At 36.1% G+C, this 20,151-nt stretch overlaps 1 protein-coding gene across 2 annotated transcripts in view; it reads right to left on the bottom strand.

The window, feature by feature from the left end:
- CEP192 (centrosomal protein 192) overlaps positions 1–20,151 on the bottom strand; it is an 80,859-nt gene that overhangs the window by 13,442 nt on the left and 47,266 nt on the right. For both annotated transcript variants that reach the window (XM_081149013.1, XM_081149012.1), the window contains 12 exons: positions 19,864–19,982; positions 18,841–19,017; positions 14,735–14,825; positions 14,358–14,534; positions 11,412–11,672; positions 10,350–10,465; positions 8,800–8,909; positions 6,600–6,750; positions 3,478–3,653; positions 2,714–2,837; positions 1,112–1,217; positions 461–668 (listed from right to left, as the gene is read on the bottom strand). In XM_081149013.1, the coding sequence (XP_081005139.1) occupies positions 461–668; positions 1,112–1,217; positions 2,714–2,837; positions 3,478–3,653; positions 6,600–6,750; positions 8,800–8,909; positions 10,350–10,465; positions 11,412–11,672; positions 14,358–14,534; positions 14,735–14,825; positions 18,841–19,017; positions 19,864–19,982 (1,816 nt within the window). The remainder of the gene's footprint in view (positions 1–460; positions 669–1,111; positions 1,218–2,713; positions 2,838–3,477; positions 3,654–6,599; positions 6,751–8,799; positions 8,910–10,349; positions 10,466–11,411; positions 11,673–14,357; positions 14,535–14,734; positions 14,826–18,840; positions 19,018–19,863; positions 19,983–20,151) is intronic.

Here is a 20,151-nt window from a genome sequence, read left to right as displayed (position 1 = left end):
CTAAGGGCCAAGTAACAGATGGTCCCAAATTCTTTCTAATACGTCCCAAGTATAATCCTAGTCCTTTAGGCTGAGCCGAGAGAGAGGGGAGAGAGACAGACACTGACTCTCAAAGCCACCTCAGTAAGTGACAGAGCCAGGCTCTACCCACTTTCCTCTCATCTTCAGCTACCAAGTTATTAGCAATTCTAGTCAAAGATCTAGTGAGAGTTGAGGAAGGATGATTCTGACCAAATAAAATGTAAGACTCCTAGAATACACAGATTGTTAAGTACCTTAAAAGTTATGATTTTTAAGCTCCCCCAAATCCATCTCATCATTGAAATGCTTGCCAAAACCTGCTTGATTTTGTCCTGAAGGGGGTAAAATTTTGTACCTATCACTAATATATGGTTAAATAAAGAATATTACACTCAATATGTCAGTAGACATTGAATTAAATAATCTTGTGATACGATACCTGAAGTTTCACCAGGTTCTGTTGTAGGAAAAGTAACAGTCTTATTTCTTATCTCAACTTTTGTGGAAGGTGGTTTTGTCATTGGTTTTATAAGATGCCTAGTTAAAGGCTCAGTCACTGGAGGAGGGATTCCAAATGGCCTGGAGGCCAAACGAGTGAGAAGTTCTTCTTGAGTCAAGTCTTCTCGAATTTGAACTTTCACAATTTTCTGAAATGAGCCAAATAAAGGGATAATACACAAATGTAGCTACAACTTTTAAAGAAACAATTCTTATTTTTAAGTCGTGGTAGAGAAAAGTGATGCCATACAAAATACTGATGAATTTAGAAATTAAAGTTTATTCAGATCAAACTAAATCTTTGACTTTATCCCCTATGCCCAAACTCCCCTTTTTTCAAGGCAAATTTTACAAATTAATAATGGCTTCTAGACACCACTCTCCATTCCTGCCCCCTCCCAGGAAAATTATTCAGATCACTAATGGAAAATCTCTGTACTAAATGCTCTATTTAAATAAGTCTAGTTGGGTTGAAAAAGCAGACACCTTCATTTGACTTCTGAAATGTAAGTGCTAATAAGAATTACAACACTTAAGATACAACATAAGTTAAAATAAGAGAACTGTTGCTCAAAAAAACTTTAACAAGTACCTTCTGTCCATTGTCACAGTGTATATAGATCAAACCACTCCATGGGAACATTGACTGTTTTGCAGATGAGGAGGAATTAGGACTCACAAGAATTTGCAGCTTACTCCTTAAAAAAAGAATTTAATAATGAAAACCAAGAATATCCTATACTTTAATAGCAATAACCACAACAGTTATAAATACTATCCTATCAAAAACAACTATTTCCCTATTGCTCAGGAAGAGCAGATGACAGGTGAGTTCCCATACACATCTGATTTTGCGTCAACCCCAACTCAGCAGCTAACAGAAAGAAGTATGAACCCATAAACCTAAGAGCAAACTCCAGTGAAAAAACAGACCATACTATAGAAACACCATTTAAAAACAATTCAAAATTAAAATTTCTAGAGCAAAAGACCAATCCTAGAAGCTCTGAGCCGCTTGAGAATAAAGAATGATACTGTCCCAGTACGAAGAAAACGTAATAGATGGGAGGAAACTGGAAGAAAAGGGAGAAGACAATAAAGGAATGAAAAAAGATTGTTTCTTTTTTCCCAGTTGCTAAAATTTTCTGTGTTCATTGTTGTCTTCAAGAGCTATGGGATGTCAAAGAAGAGATATGGACAATGTAGTCAGATTTGCGACTTAAACCTCCAGTTATAAAAGCTATTTCAGTACACATCAAAAATGGCATAGAAAGATTATTTTCCATTGCTAATAGCTAAACATGTGGGCAATGGGAAAAGTTTTTTGTAAACAACCTGTCCTATCATTTCTCTAAATTTTCAGCCATTAATTAGTAAGTGTTTAATTGACTGCTTTGGTCCTAGGAATGTTTCTCTGAGTGTCCCTAACCATACCTTACCTCAGGTCTTAGTCAAGTAAACTCCTACAATGTATACTCCATCATTTTGCAAAGTAAATAAACTTCATGTTGTTCTTCTGCAAAACTGCTATTCCTAAATATGAAGCAACTTTCAGATGTGAATGTTCTGTGCTGACCCAGACACGGTCCCTAAAAAGCTGCGGAGCTGTGGCTTTACCTCCCATCAATAATTAAGCTGCATATAAAGGACAGCTGCTTATCAACTTTAGGCCGCCAAAGACTTCCTTCTATCTTAGAATAGTCTCTGCAGAAAATGGCAAGCTAGGTTTATGGCTCAGACATATCCAGTCAGGAAGCTTTGTCTATAAAATGCCCTTTAGACAAAACCTATAGAATAAGGGAGCGAAATCCAAGGTAATGAAAGGCAGACCATTTGGGCTTCAGAGACCACCACCCCTCATCACAGATCTGATTGTATCCCTTGCTTTGTAATTTTGTAGTCAGAGTAACATTCTGATGTCTTCTATCCAAGAACTCTTTCCCACCTCACACGTCTTTCCTGACCCTTGTAGGCTATATATCATATTTGCTATGGACATGGTCTTTATTCCACTAAGTAGCATGAGTCTTGAACTCACTGTAAGTCCCTCAGAACCATACATGGCACACTGTACAGAGTCAGCACATGGCAAAGTTCTACTGAATAAATGAAAACAGTATATTATTTGATCCTTAAAAAGTTACCATGCCAGCATCTGAATAACACGCCCAAAGGAAAGAGAAGGCATACTTACTCTGGCTCAATAAATCCATGTTGTGGTGTCACTGTAAGGCAGTGTGCTGGCCAGTACAGCTCAAATTTCAGTAACCTAACAGAATTATTTAAAATCTGGAAACGTGCAGTTTTTGCCAGATCACCTATTATATCAGATAAATAAATGTTACTTACATATAGCATTAGTGAAAAAGACAAGGTTATAAACAGTAAAAATAAATCCTAAGTAAGTAAACTAGTAAACCAGCTTATTTTGCTTTCTCAACTGCCCAGTTACAGGAATTTCAAGTCCCTGGTAAAGCAAGACCATCTGTTTACTCTTGGAAAACTCAAAGACACTGAACAAAGTTCAAATACTGAACAAAGGGAGAGAAAAAATCTGGAAATTGTTATTACCACCTGGTCTTATCTTGGGCATATACATAGGTACCAGAGTTATTCCTACTCTGAACCAACTATATCAATGTTAAGGGTAAAAGAGGCCAAGTGCCAAATGATTTCTTTAGGGCAGAGGATGTGGTGGGAAGAAGGGACCATGGATCTTAAGTGGCTGTGCCAGACAGGGAACTGGGAACTTAGACTGAGGACCATGGCCTTGTGTCAGAATGATGCTGAGGTCAAGTCTGAGCTGGGTCTCTAGTGAATGAGAGGAGTACCTATGAAAGCCACCAGTCACTTGTACATAAAGTCCACGTATATTTCCTAGATGAGCCATGGGTACAAAGCAAGTACAGCCCTGGGTTTCAGAGTGCATTCCTGTCATGTCATCGCTGACATACTCACAAGTAGAAGGTGCTACCAAAATCAAGTGTTCAGGTTGAACAGTCCACATTTCTTCAGATGATGATTTATCTTGAGGTAGGTGAACAACTTGTGAAAGTAGAGAACTTTGAGGACCTTTAACTGGTAAAACATCCAAAGAAACATTGCCACTGTGTTTCCCAAGACTGTCAGATTCACTACAGAAAGAAAGAAGAAAAAAATTAAAAGTGATAAAAAGCCAGATTGTGTCACATTTTAAAATTAATTCCTCATAAACTTAAAAACAATTAGATAAAACTGAAAGTGCATTACATACTGTGCATTTCTCAGTGAATAAAATCCTTCAGATTGTGTATTCTTAAAGTAATGCATGAAAAATGCAGAAAAGATCAAATACTATTATACTAATCTTTACTAAGAATACTCAGTGAGTAATTTCTCTCCTGCTTTGACTTCTGCATGCCACCTGAGGTCTCTTACAAGAATTTACTAGAAAATTACGCAGTATTAAGAACTTTAAAAAAAAACAATGAAACTCTTAATGTATCTATAACTAGTTTCAGATGCTAACACCAAAAAACCTGAACATAAGAAAGTTTTCTGGGAAAAATACCACAGTAAAAAATGCTAATAAGGTTTAATAAGTTTTTAATTAAGTGTTGAAGCCATGTTTTCAAATAAGCCTTAGATTACAAAAAACTGTAGTTCAAATAAATTTTGATATCACAAAAGAGCATGACTCAGTTATAGTTCAACTGTGCAGAATTCAAATTCTCCTACCCTACAGTGGAACAACATCTTTATGTCAACACTCAACAACAGAGAAATCACCCTTACCCACTGCCCTCTCATCCTCTCCTTTTCAAAGCAGACTCTACTGCCTCAGGGAAATAATGGAGTTACCTGCCAAATGTCAAGAATCATTTTTAAAAATAAAGAAGTTTATTCTTGGCTTTTTAGCTTCCTAAGAACCAGCACTTCACAATAAGTGATTTTCAAGATAATTTTTAATATATGTAACTACCTTTAATTCTTTCTTTGATTGAATATCTTAGAAGAAAATTAACATTATTAAGCATAGGGAAAAGCAAGCAAGCTGGCATGAGCTAGAGGCACTGGGATGATGAAGATAGGTGGCTGTTGAGTTAGCAGTGAGCTTAGTTGGTGGCACCGGGACTTAGAAGGAACTCTCAGGCAATATGAGTTGGCAACACTGGACCCAGGGAGACAGCCCATGTGATGAGAAGATTGCTTAAAAACAGAAGGAATGAGTAACATGTAAATATATTGAGGATAATAGAGCCAGGATTCTCAGCGTTGGAGAAAAAAGGTACAATTAGAGAAAAGAAAAAAGGAATACATTGTCTTTTGTTAGATTAGAATTGGAAGTATCAGTGTAAACTCATAGTTTTAACATATTTATAGACAGATATGGATACATGTCGACTTATATATAAAGGCATTTGTTTCCTAGCTCTGTCCACTGAGGAAGCCTAAACTGACTACCCATGTCCTGGTTTCAATACCATTCTCTAACAAAAGGAACCGAGACTTCTAAGAGAAGTCTCAGCTGCTCTAGGGTTTGGAAGGGAAGCTGGAAGACAGGCCTAGACTACCCTGCTGTGCCGCCGAATAAAGAAGTGCTCAAAGAAGGACGTGAGCACATGAGAAGCGTCAAGGAGCCGAATTAAGGGACCAAATGATGACGGTAAAGGATTAATACTGAACCAATGAGTCCGCCCTAAATCAGTGAGTAAGTACACAAAAAAGGGAAAAGTAAACCTCTTCTTCACAGTGCAAAGACAACTAATAAATGTAGGAAAATGAAATCAGAAAAATCACTATTTGGTAAACAAGACAGTAATATGTGATTCAGGAAGCACTCATCACTAGGTGCTAAAAGTTTGATGAGGAACAACATGATTCACCTTCTCCAAGATGTTAACTACCTTTACGGTGAAGAAACCTGGCAGACACCATTTTAACTAAATGATAAAAATATTTCCAGGACTGGGACAAATCAGCATTGTTTTACCACTCGGAGAGGACGCACTGAGAAAACAAACAGCATTTCTGTGGTGTTCAGAATCTACAAACTGAGGAATATTTACACAGTAACTACCTGCACTCTACAGAAACATCAAGGTCATTGGTAAGAAAAGGGCCAGTTAGCAGCTGGCCTACAGCCTATTTTCTCCTTTTTCCCAAGGAATACCCAGAAAAGAAAGAAAGACGACCTGGTGAAATCCCCCAGATGTCACCTTGCTGATGACATCTCCTGGCAAACACACTGATGTCCTCAGCATTAAGGACATTAATGTCCTCAGCATGTTGAACAGTATATTCCTGGTCTGTCTAGAATTGCTTATGGCAAAAAAAAATCTGAAACTTATGAATTTATACAGCATACATGTTTGCAAAAATACCACATAAGTTATAATTTAAATTATTAGTAAAGCTTAATTCTGCTCAGTATCTTTGATTCTGGTTAATATCTAAAATCTTTTATTTGATCTGATTTGATAACTCAACCCCCTCTGATATCTCAGTCATGGAAGATAAGGAAAGAGAAGAGGAGCTGTTCTACAGTAAAAGAGATGAAAGAGACAGGCTAACCAAAGGTGTGATCTTAGATTAAATTCGGGACTACAGAGGAAGGGGAAGGGGAAAGGTTTCTGTTTGTTTGACTTAACTCTACAGGACAGCACTGGGGACCTGGGGAAGTCTGGACGGACCTGTGGCCTGACGGCACTGGCTGTGTCGCTGTCTGCCCTGATCTTGACGGGTTTGCCACGGCGACGTGAGAGAGCAGCTGGGTTTTTAAGAAACTCAGGGCTATTTGGTGGTCATCCTGCAACTTACCCTAAATGGTTCGGAAAAAAGCTACATATACATAAAGAACAACAGAGTAAATGGGTAAAACGTTAAAAACTGGGGAGTACCAGTGCAGGCAGTATATGAGAGGTCTCTGGATGATTTTTTAACTTTTCCATATATTTGAAATTATTTCAACTGAAACCAAAAATATAAAGATGAAATAAACATTTTGAGACAAATACATAAATAAAGTACAGGGAAAAGACCAGCTATACTATGAATCAAATAATCTTAAAGTCTATTGACAGATGTTTTGTTTGTTTTACCTTTTAGATTCTAAGTTAGCTTTAGAAGAAGGCTGAAGAAATTCTCTGCTAGAAATGGAACCTCTGAATTCTCCAATTACTGCAAGCATAATTTTACGCATGTTTCCATAAAAGAGTTGAACATCATTAGGCCGCTGGGGAAGATCATATACTGAAATAGAAATAATGTTTAAATACATAAATCCACATAATCACACCACAAAATACCAGATACATTTATATATATTCATCAGTCACAGAATTTTACTCTGTTAGGTTGGGAGTGGGTGATAATTTGATTTTTAATACTAATAAGCATGAAATTATAGGCAGTTCAGCATCAATGTTTAGCAGCTCAGCCTCCGGCCTTGGATATGAACCACAACCTTGCCAACAGTTAGCTCAGTAACCTTTGGCAACTTAACCTCTCTAAGCTTCAGTCTCCTCAAGTACAATATGGAATAAGGTAGAATCTGGCGTCCCAAAGACCCCTCTGAAGTCCCAACTCAACCCTATCTTAGATGGGTGATCCTGGCATGTTACTTATCTCTTGGTTGGGTTTATAAACCCGGCCTTTAATATTACACATTTGTTGAATTTTTGTACATGAGGTTCCCTCTCCCTGGAACAACCTTCCCCATCTGATTCTTCAAGATTCCTCCAGAGTCACCTCATTCTACATGGGGTATCCTTCCTCTGAGCTCTCCCAGATTCTTAAACACAGCTACGATGCGCTTTTCACACTGTACCTTAATCATCTGTCTTCCCCCAAGCTTGTAAGCCCATTAAGGGCAAGCACTGCATCTTCTATCTCTATAGATTGGCACCCTGTACTCTCAATACATGTCCAATCAATGAATAAAATGTTGCTGAATCATGAAACTGTGCCAAGCTCTGAAACACTATAAACTTAGACTACCTACTTTCAATCAGTCTTCACTGTTGTTGCCATATGTTACTAAATGTTTGCGTTCCAACTACACACCACAGTTCAGTTTAATTTCTTTTATTGGGATATTTCTTAGGAGGAAGAAATAAGGAAGGTGAAGCTTAGGGGAGCTAAAATGGCAGAGATGGGTCTTGAATTGAGTTTTAACTCCAAATCCAAGGTTCCTTCCATACTCCGCTCCCTTAATGCAGTGTTGACAAGGTCCACTTCAAGTCTTTTCATTATTTTTAACTAATCCCCCACTGCTACCTTTCCTTTGAGCAGATATTCTAGACTCTTAATTACTGAAAAGATTGCAGACCACTCTACATCACCTCTACAAAGGCGTAACTATCCTTTTCCTTTATCATGTCATATTTCAGAAGCAATATATACTTCATCATTTAAAAACTAAAAAACAAAACTGGGGAGGGAGAAGGACACTACCAACTGAAATTCTACCACCAGAACATAACCAATTGTTAATATTTTGGTGTGTACACTCCTGCAACTTTACCTACTTAGCTATATATAAACACTAAATTACTTTTATACCAAAATGATATCTTACTATGCAAACTTTAAAAATAATTTTTCTCAATAAATAAAGAGGTTTCCATGTTGTTAATAAAGTATCACATCATTTTAATAGCTTTAAAATATTATATTGCATAATTAAACAATCCACTGCTCTTGGGCATTTACGTTATTTCTAACTTCTTGTATTATAAACAATACTGTGATGAAAATCTACATTTTTACACAATTCGAATGTCTGAACACATATCTTTTGTATCAGTAATAAACACCATTAAATCCTTGAATTGTTTATATCAAACAGATCTAAACATCTAAGTTAGAGTCACTTCACCACTATTTTGGATTTTGCCATGATCACATCCTCCAAAATTGTACAGTAGGCACAAAAGCGCAGGAATATCAAAATGAGCATTAAGTTTGTAACCATCAAATCTTAAATAGTACTTAATTTGAGTTTAATAATAACCACTTCCTCCTCCTGCTTAAAAGTCTGCCCACAGAATAGGTGCAATAATATACTAATGACATTTAACACATACACTGGATGGATGAAAAGTTAGATATTATTATTCTCATTTTACAGAGAACACTTCATTTCAGTGATGTAACATGTCCAAAATAATACAGCAGAATTGTGGCTCAAACTCAGCCTGACATCAAAATCAAACTAATACTCTTCCTCCTTATTACATGACTGGATCTAGATAATACTACAAATAACACAAAAGATTTAAGACATGTTGAAATTCTTACCTTCAGTTACTAGCAGCTCATCTTGAAATGCTTCAGCAAAATCAATGTTCTGAAGCATGCTATGCTCTGGAAGGATCTGTTCTAGAATCCCAGGTTTATGCAACAGAGCTCTGCCAGGAGAGATTTTTATTCAAAAGTGGTTTTACATATAAAATGACCTTATTTTTATTAGTGTATTTGGCAAATCCAACTAACAGCATGATACATTAGTACATAGATATCGTGTCTTAAATCCTAGGAAGTAATTCCTAGTAAGTAATTTTTAAAAGAAAACCTATTTTGGAAGCTCCCTTAAAACTTCTAGCAGTACAACCATCAGTTTCAGTTAAATATTAACATCAGAACAAGAACTCTCTAACATAAGAGTAGAAAGAAGAATAAAATTAGATTATTTTCAGGTGTTACTTTTCATTAATTGTGATGATTTGGTGACAGAAATTTGTCTCAGAAAAAAAAAAGAGTATGCCAAGAAAATGATACAAATAAGACATTTAAGTTACCATATAACTATGTTTATCTGGCCTCTTCTAAAGAATCTTTAATGTGTGAGAACTGAATTGTAAATTTCGCAAACAAAAGAAACCTCATTACTCTAAGTCTATGGCAAACTAGAGTTCTGAAACAATAATTTGACTTCTATATTCCAGTGGAGAGAAAGGAAATAAAAAATCTGGTAATCTAATTTCTCCAAATGTCAGTTTCTATCTCTAAAATACTCAACTGAGAAACACCACCAGGTTCAAAGCAGAATTCTTCAAACTGGGTCTGTTCTAACATCACGTAGCAACTTACTGCTATGCTCTCTCTTTTTAAACATTCCAATTATCTTCAACAGATTAAAAATAAAACAAAATTTTCTAAATTATGCACCAGAATAAAACACAGCAGAGCACAAGGGTTGGAAGAAGAAAAGACTGGTATATACGCATATACCCCTCCCCTCCTGGGAGTTAATGATTTCCTAGTAACAAATGAAACATCATGAACTTCACACTTATTTTATATTTAGTCTTCTAGGCTAGAAAACAAAATTTTATAATATTAGAACTCTGATTCAGAATACCAGAATGTTACCTATGTTACATCATACCTAAATACCTAAATTTGACACTTCAGCATAATAAACAATACATAAACTAGATGTATCAAATTTTCTAGAAGTACATACTTTAAGTAGCTAGCCAAGTTAAACATCCCACACATTGCTAATAATTCACATTCTCAGAAATATTGCAAATAAGTCAGGTGTATTTAAACAATAGTCTCAGTAGTTCTTAAACCTTTTCTGAAATTGATCTACAGTTACTACAAAGATGGTCCTACTATAAAGTCTGAGGCCCCTATTTGAGTACAGGAGAAGAGGCACAATACAAATGTCTAGAAAAGGCGGCACATTGTAAATAGAGATGAGTTTCCTACAGGCATTTCTTCTTCTTATCAGCTACACAAATTTTACCAAGTGAAACATGTTCTATAAATTCCAAGTCCCAAACCATTCTTTAAGTCTTCTACTGAATAGCTCTCAATACCATCTAAGATAAGTAACCTACCTTCGATACTGCTGTCGTGAAATTTCATCTCCACCAAAGAAGTATATAGTTGACAGTTCTGTTGCAGTTTTGTAATTGCTATCTCTCCCTGGTGGATTACATATTATAGTAACCTCCTGATGCCAAGAAAAAATTAAACATTTTTTGAATAAGTTATTTCATTCAATAAATTGTCACATGAGCCTAATAGTCAATATAGACATGAATGCATATGTACAGCATTTCCAAGAAAATATGGACAGTAAACCCTCGATTTTGTGGACCTCAATTTAACAGACAAAATCTCTGGTCCATATGTCATGTGTGAAAATTAACACCCTAAAAATTTGAAAATGCTTTTAACCAAGATTTGCTTATAATTAACAGGTTATTTTTTTGTTATGAATTCACTGTTATTTTTAACAAACTTAAATAGGACATGTTGGAAAAAACACTATAGTAATTTTGCCGACATACATAAATATTACATATCTACAACTATAGTCTACATATTTAAATCCAAGAGTCACCGCTCCTAAACAACGTTCGGAGAATGATTAGCACGTGATCACACCCCACCTAGAGCAGAGTTGTCCCGCGGCATGACTCTCTGCGGCAGTATTACTCAGGCTGGCTGATGTTCCAGTGTGCACTAAGCCACACCCCAGCCATGCGCATTTGTTTACTCGCAGTAACTGGTACATGCACACATTTACTAGACCTATTCAGTATAAATTTAAAATTACTGTAATACATATAGAAGACTTTTCTGTGAAATTAAATTTTTCATGCATACTTAATTTTAATTACGCAAACGTGCCTACATAAGTAAAAACAGGTAAATGAACTAATTTGTCAATTTTTTAACATACACATTCAGAAAACTTACTGTATTATATAACAGACTTTTGGCTTTAATGAACACTTTCCCTCTAGAATTAGTTTGTTATATCGAGGTTTTACTGTACTTCTATTCCTATACACATTTCAAATATTTTTTTAGTTTTTAGCCATAAAATACACAACTATTAATTTAACCTAAAACTGAGTTTATATTTTTAGTGCAGAGACTGTCATACTTACTTCTTGTGTTTTCTCCTTAAGCACAAATTTATCTGGGAAAATCCTTAATACTTTAGGATCCAGGAAAACTTTTTTCTGAGCATCTTTAAAACCCACAGCTTTAACAAAAGCTGCCCGAGAGCCAGTGTTATGAATAGAAAAAACAATTCTACTTTCTTTGCCAGGTATTAAGTCATTCATTGTTACCATGTAACTGTCAGATAATTTTTTAACGTCTTCCAAAATAAGATTACTTGTTCCTCCATATCCAGACAAAGGTATCTGAAAGTGCAGGGGGAAAAAAAAAAAAAAGAAAAAAAAGGAGGAAAAAAAAAAAATATATATATATATATATATATATGTTCAAAATTACTTTATGTAAGCAGAAAGCAGAAGATTAAATTACGGTCAGAGAAGAAAATAAATTAGTCAGAGAATAAAATACATATACTAGATTTAATACAATTAAAATTATTATTCTTTGTGTACTTTGGCCAGTAGTTGTCCCACTTCCAGTCCAGCACTATATTAAAGACCCTGTTCTTAAGGGGAAAACACCAAAGAGCTACAAAATTATTTCCCTTTAAATATCCTAAGAATAATTATCTCATTGTTATAAAAGCCAAGCTTAGATAATAAAGAAATAAAAAGATTAGTATAGTAAAAGATTAGAAGCGTTTAGAGTGAAACATACTGATGTTTGTAATTTACTTTAAAATGCATTAAAAAATCGATGAATTTATGGATGGCTAGGTATGTAATAAAAGAAATATAGCAAAACATTAATTGTAGCATCTAAGTGGTAGAGTATGTGAGTCTACCATATAATTTTTTCAGCTTTCCAGTATTCTGAATTTTTGAAATAAAATGTTTTTGGGGAAAATCTATTGATTTTAAAACATCAATATAAGCATTCTTCCTGTATTTTCAATGCCTAAGGAATTACAAATAACTACTGAGTAAAAAGTTAAGAAGAATGATTAAATTAAATCCAACTAATGCTAATAAATCCAAAGCTTCAACAGGAAAAACTATTACTGGTCTAGAGCAGGGTTTCTTAATCTCAGCACTGTGGACATTTTGAGTCCCATCATTCGTTATGGTGAGGGCCATCCCGTGCATTGTAGGGTGTTCAGCGACATCCCTGGCCTATACCCACCAGATGTCAGAAGCACTCCTTCCTGCTCTAAGTTATGTTAACCAAAAATGTCTCCAGAAATTGCCAAATATCACCTGGAGGGTAAAATGGCCTCTGGCTGAGCACTGCTGCCCTACAGCACTAGAAAACAGAGAGCTAGTAGGAACACCTACAGACTGCCCAACAGATAAACATGACTTCACAGGCAGGCAGCCTTACTGAAGCTGTCCTGGGGCACGTAATGGCGGGTAAGATGCCCGGGCAGGCACCTCTCCAGGCCTCAGTTTCCAGATGTGTAGAATGGAGACAGCAGTATTGTCTCACACAGTTGTTTTGAAGTACAATGTGGTAATCTACGTAATGATTAAGAGTAGTGCTTGGCATATACTCAGCATGCAATCAATACATTTTTATTGGAGTACCATCGTGCTATATACAAAGTACAGATAATTTCATTTGTTCCTCAGAACCAAACCAGGAAGTTGGGGTGACAATTAATTGCATTTCAGATAAGAGAATGAAGCACCTGCAAGTGACGTGACTGGTCAGGCAAGACTGTTCCTGATTCTTTCATCTCTAGAGTTAGAGTTAAGTGTGCTCTTCCATCACTACATCAGGCTACTTATCTCCACAAAGATACATCAAAGTTAATGGTCTAAGCCTTCTTGTGAGATAAGAGCCATATTTTGTGCACTTTAGGTTCCATTCAGCCCAACTCTCAGAGAAGACAGGTGGCATCTACCCCTGGTAGGACTCCCACTAGGATCCCAGTTTATCTTAAGAAAACACCAACCTGAACTTCTGCTAGATTGGCTGTCAAATCAAATGGTTCTGCCCTAAACCACCAGAGATTCTCACTTAGGAAAACATCAAAATCTTGACTAGTAGACCCGCAACTAATTAAAATGTACTCAGGATAGTCTAAAAGATACAGCTCATGCAGTCCTCTCCTCAAACCACTTGATCCTTACTTGAAACCAGACACAATACTCTGGCACTGTGTCCTGGGCTCATGTGTATAGTTTTAGTTCTAAAAATGACCATTTACATCTTTAAACAATTTTGCCCTCCATAGCTCATGGGGCCAAGTGAATAGCTCCATAGAGAACGTGTCAAGCTCCAGCATCAAATAAAGCTAGATTTGTCATAAATATCTATTTTAAGAAAACATAACACCTTTTAGGTATTGTCAATCTTGTAATTTATCATATTCCCTCTTTGACATTAGGAAATGAACCAAATTTTAGTCCCAGCCCCACTGCCAAACAACTATGCAGTTTTAAGGTATGCACTTTAGTGAAGCTTGAGATTCATTTTATTTTCCACAATGATTTATCACTTTTATCTCTTAGGGCTCTCAATGTACCTAAAGAAATGACTTGAAATCCTTTAAAAAAAATTACAATGGGAGGAAACAAAATATAAAAATTCCTTTGTATTTCTAGTATCTGAAACAAGAGTCCAACAAATGATGTCAATAGATATTTTTAACCGAATAAAATTTACTTGGAAAGACAGTATCAAACAGTTTGATCTGCATTTGCCAAGAAATGTGTTCCTAAAAAGTTAGGTGTATTTCAAAATCCTCAAACTGAAATGAAACTTAAAAGCATCAGAAAGAGATTATTACTTGGAAGAATACTATGGTGGCTGCTTTTGTAACATGACAATTCTAAAAATACATAATTACTCCCTAATTTGTAAATCTAGGCAATCATTTATTTTGGTTTGTAAAAATCAGAGTATATCTAATTTACTAATATTAAAGCAATAGTTATAACATGAAATAAACTCCATGGGAGGAAAAAAAACAATAAAAAATATCTTACCGTGAACTTAATACCTGGCTGTGATCGAATTCCAAGTTGTTTAATTTCCAGTTTAGCCAACATACAAGATAATCGAGTAGGTGCAAACAATACAAAGATGTTAATGTCTTCCTTTGGACGAATTTTGATTTCACAGTTACTAGTTAATCGCTCTTCTGAACCGTAAGTGTGTTGAAGCTACAATTTAAAAATAATCACTGCATAAAACAAAGCAGTAGCACAAATAAAACATACCATTAACACAAACTCTTCAGACAACACAAAATTGTCTACATAGCTAAGTGTTCTGGATCCACACAGAACATAAAACAGAGCAAAACCGTGCTCGCTTTGGCAGCACATATACTAAAACAGAGCAAAACCAAGTACTCACGAACCTGAAAGCAGTCCTGATCTTGTCCTCTAATTAGCAGTCGCAAGTGTTGGGCTGTAGACGTAGAATTATTTCTTAAAGCTAGTTTCTGAAGCCTAAAAACAATTATACATTTTAAATGTGGTTTTCCTCCATGGGTACTACTACAATTATAAAACACAAAGCCAAAACCAACTACAATGTTTAGAGATGATTGATTGCACATGCCATTTTAGCCGCCTGGAAAAGTCTCACCACAGTCCCAGAACTCTACAGTTCTGAAAACATAGCGCTGAAGATTCACCTTATCAGAGAAGTTTTTTGGTTTAATTTCTTTCCTATTATAGTTCCTTCACTGCCTTTATTATTTATACTACACGTATAAGTATTATCTGTCTTATAATACATTAATCAATGAATATCCAGATTATCAAATTCATTAAGACAATACCACATTCAGCTCAAATACCTGGCTTTCAAGTAAACAAGGGGTCCCAGGCACATTGCCCAGGTTTTTCATGCTAAGAGGCTCATTTGCACAAAGCAGTCTTTTAAATAGTACACTGAGTTAACCTTACTTTTAAAAAGTTACAATGCAAATAGAATGGACATATGAATAACAGCTAACTGGTAGTTAGAAAATCCTTTAGTCTTTGAAAGTACATAAATCCTCTTGTCACTGGAGAATAAATACATAAGTAAATCTCTATGTTTCTCAAATTTTAAAGATTGGCAGTTAAATTATTTAAGCTGTGATATATGCCTTGTCCCCTTTGTGCTCAAAGGGAAGGCCACTGAGCTTTATCTCAGAATAAAATCTAAGACCTCTAACTATCAGCACACCTGAGAAAAGCTTTCCAAAGGTATGCTGACTGGGAAAGACTTACCTGAAAAAAAAATCATTTAAAAAAGTTTTAATTTTAATTTATTTTAGTTTTAAATAAATGTTATCGTTTTCAAGTAGCAGAGCTATTAAGGTGGGGGGCGGCAGGCTAAGTTTCTAGTTTTAAAAAGGAGCTATACAGAATAAAAAGGGTTAACACCTTTATTATATAAAGATTGCACACAAATAAGAAAAAAAATTACTAAAATCCTAACCAACAAATAGCTTAAGAATGTAAGTAGACTTATGAGAAACTAGAATGAATAAATATATGGAAAAATACAGAACTTTGGAAATCTAAAAATATCAAGTTGGAATGAAATACTACTTTGGACCACTTTACCCACAGAAAACATAATTTTAATTTATTAATTACCATTCTTATTTGCAACTGAAGCAAAACCCATTAACTCAATGAGAATATTGCCCCACAAATTATATATTAATTTTCCCCCATACTTAAAAGAAGAGCTCACTTCAAATCTCCCTTTTCCAACAAGCACATTCTTCTACAACGCAGGGCAGGGAAAGGGCAAGTACTGCACAGGGAGAGCACCCAGTAGGGCAGCAGCATCTCCCAGCCTGTTTGAGTCCTCTCTTAGCAACTATTGAGTCAAGGCCTCTGTCCGCATCCTAGGACACTTCATAGTGGAAAAGAAAATAAGATTCCTTTCTAAGCAGACGGTACCAATCATCAGGAACTCTGCAGCAACACCCTTACAGAAGAGTAGCAGGAGCTATCTGTGATGTAGGGAAATTATTGTTCTGTGTAGGACACCTAGAAAGGCTGAGGAGAACTGAAGAAACACAAATCCATAATTTAGCTAAGTGCTGCACTAAACACATACATTAACATGCTTGATATCCATTTAATGCTTTGGAATTGTTACTTTCACAAAAGCCCACTTTTAGTCATCCATGTGGTACACCTCAACTAAGGGAGAGCTATTCTCACAGGACCAGCGGGCTCCTCCAGGCTGAGGTAAGACACCCGACCTACTCCTGGAAATAACGGGCTTTTTGGGTCAGTTACCCCTGCACTGGCATGTGACTTATTCATATGCCTGTTAGATTAGAAGCACTCTGTGAATCCCCATGGGGAAGTGAAGTCAAGTAACGGACAGCGTGGAGGCCCTGCATGAGGGAAAGCTCTAGGGAAAAACACTGCTGACAAGTCCAAAAGCACATACAAAACAGTGCCTCTGTTTTCAACGTAATCAATGTAATTTCTGATTTTAAAAAGGTTTCCCACGTTAGTATTGTTTCAGATGAGTTGTAGGTGAGATTTCAGGATGGTATGGCATCTGAGAAGCAGCTGAATTTTAAGAACAGCCATCTCTACCATATTAATCATTTCTTACAAATTTTATCACAAGGCAGGAAATTCTGTCAGCCACACAAGGACGATGACGGCTCTTAATGGGCTTTCTTCTCCCTTTGACTCAATGGACAAGAGCAGTCGCAGGGTAAGTGCTATGATTGCTAGAACATACTGAAGGCAATTTCCTCTTCTTTTTAACTTGGACATTAATGGCTGAGCCGAACAGCTTAATTATTTTGGCCACCTTACATAGCACAGACTTAAAGGTCTCAATCAACTACTCATACAAGTACTGGAGCAGACCACAAATTAGTGTTTTGAGAAAAAAAATTGGTATATAAGCACTGTTCAGGTTAAACCATACAGAACAAGAAAATCCTTCTCTATAGGAACATGTGCTTATTCAGTCCCTCCCTTCAACATAAATGTCAATCTTGATTCCCTCTTAACTGACTGCAAAAAGCATATGACACATATAACCAACAACACAGGAACTACTGAAGAGGGCACAGTACCTCATGCTCACTGCCATTCAGGGTTTTTAAGTCTGTAGCTGAGACAAACCTTTACAGAGAGCTGCTTGAAGAACATGCAGCCTGCACATTCTTCCCAGAGACTAAGCAACCTCAAAATCAAACCACCACATGCTTCAGCACTCAGAGAACGCCTTCATTTGGGGGTTCAGGTGTGACATGTCTAGTCCAGAGTGGAGAACCTCAAAGGGGGAGCATCCTGGTGGAGTATTTACTGTGAAATTGCTTTTCCTTGAGATTCGCTATATTATACAAATTTCTTTTTAAGAAGACCCTTGGAAGAAACATCTCTCTGAAGTCTGTAGCAGGAATGGCTATATTCTCTCACATAGTAACGGGTTTGTTCTTAACCTCTGAATACTGTGACTCATGTCAGAACCAAGCCCAAGACCCACATTGAGGCAAGTGCACGGGGTAGCCCATCGAGACGTGGGGTACACTTTTATGATGACTGTGTCTCATTTTCCCACAGAAGTCATTTCTCACTTAACTGTTTGCATGTTACTGTGTCCTTTTGAAAGCTGCTCTTGGAATAAGACAAGACACAGATGACTACACGAGTGATTAAGCAGAATTATGAACTTTATATAAAGTAAGGAGGTTCAATTAAATCCCTTTTACACTGACAAAACTATAATTTTAAAGAAGTAATTTCTTGACAACTATAGTAGAGATTTAGCCAGAACTTTCTCTCTCAGGTACCACAGAAATGTATAGGTAAAACATTTAGGTTAAACACAAAACTGGAAAATTATGAAAGAGTAAACATTTAGGTTAATAAATCACCTAGGTTGTAATCAGAAATTTTTACTGATATGAGGTTGGTAAAAAAAATTTAACTATGTTGCTAAGCTTACAAAGGGAAAACTATACATACTACATATTATATACCAATTAATTTTATTAACTCAGTTATCCATAATGTAGAATCAAAATACATATAAAAATAAGAGATATAATTCACATTAACCTATAACAGGATATATCTGTTCTATTAGAGACCCCTTATATCCTTTACTTTAAAGTACAAAATATTCACCAGTTTGTAAATTCCTTAAACAGAATGCAAAGTCTCTGGCTATATTTTTCTTCCTACCTTTTCATAGTGTTTTCAGAGAAGGAACAAAAATACTCTAAATTGCCTAAATTTGGAAATCAGCAAAGAATTCGCCAAAAAGCATAAGAAAATTGAAACCTATTTTTTTAGATTGCATTTAAAAATAGGTGAAAATTTAAATTCAAAAATTTGAATTCATGATAGAAAGGTTAAGGACTATAAGACAGCTTTACTCAATTCTAAAATATTAACATGGTCATAACTAACACAGCAGAGAATAACAATAGGTGATAACAGCAAAATCTCAGCACTCAGAGGCAGCTATGTGCATACTTACTGTGTTCTGCCAAGAGGGACACCTCCCCAAGCCAAAAACTGCTTGTTGGATAAAACTGATGGAATATCTGAGCAGCAAGATCCAGGTGCCGGAGGTTTATTTTCTGAGGAAACTACTTCACCTTTTAACACTACTTCATACTGAGGTCCAAATGGCTGCACAAATATTTTCAAGATCCTAACAAAGAAAACCATCTAAGTTGAATGTCCAGAATTCAGTTCTTTTGGCGACTATTTCCTACATGCTTCCTTTGTCCATGAGACTGAGCTGGGTGCTGAGGATACAATGTTCTTCCCACCATTATAGCTTATATTACAGAGGAGACTACCTATAAGGACAGAGACTGTGACAATGCCACCTAGGAGGTGGTCACGGGGATATAGGAACACTACCAAAAACTATTTATGAGGAATGTGGGAAGAGTTGAGGAACGCTTCCCAGATGAAAGAGCTCTCAGTGAAGTTGAGGGCAAGTGCTGCAGGCCACAGTAGCGGACTGAGCCCTCTAAGGCTTCTGTAACCCAGGCAGTAGATAGGTCATGTGTCACAGGACAGTGTGCTAAGTGCTACACTAGGTTTATTAAGCAAGTTCAAATACTGACAATGGTGATATCACCATTGTATGGTGGTATTCACCCATTTATGACTTGGGTGACAAAAAGTCACAGGCCCCAGAGACAGGGTGAAGAAAGTATTTTAAACTAAAAACAGACAAGGTCAACCAATAGTTTTCTTGGAGAGAGAAAAAAAGTTAATGAGAAACATCAGGACTGACATTCCATTATTTACTTTTGTCAGAATATATTTGGAAATAGCAACTTTTATATTTCTAGTCAACAGGTTTAAAAGGAGATTTTTTAGTAAACAAGAAAGAAGAAACTCTGAGGCTAAAGAAAAGAGCTATCATCTGACAGGTGAGGTAAAACATGTATTCTATTAGTCAGACTGTGTACTGAAGCATATCTAAGTGAGAGAAACTTGAGGAGTACGTAAAAACTTGTCATTATAAATAATTTTATATTACCTTTCCTCAGAGGCTTTGGGGTCCTTTGGAGTAAATGAAACAATAACTTCGTGCTCTTCTCCAGGTTTAAGGAATAGAGTTTCTGGAACCACTGAAAAGTGACTTCCTTGATCTGGGATCTAAATATTTATATAATTATAACTAAATGCCGACTTATGCAAATATGGCTTTTACTCAAATAGGGTTTCTCTCCTTGTCTTAGGTGTCTTTCTCATTTACTTGGACAGGTTATTTTTCCCTTTCTCACTATCCATCACTGTCCCACCTTGTCTTATCTTGAAAAGGATA

This window comes from Miniopterus schreibersii (assembly GCF_964146895.1).
Source record: "Miniopterus schreibersii genome assembly, chromosome: 10".
NCBI lineage: Eukaryota > Metazoa > Chordata > Mammalia > Chiroptera > Miniopteridae > Miniopterus > Miniopterus schreibersii.
Note: the sequence above shows the minus strand (reverse complement) of the source record. Positions and strands in the feature narration are given on the sequence as shown.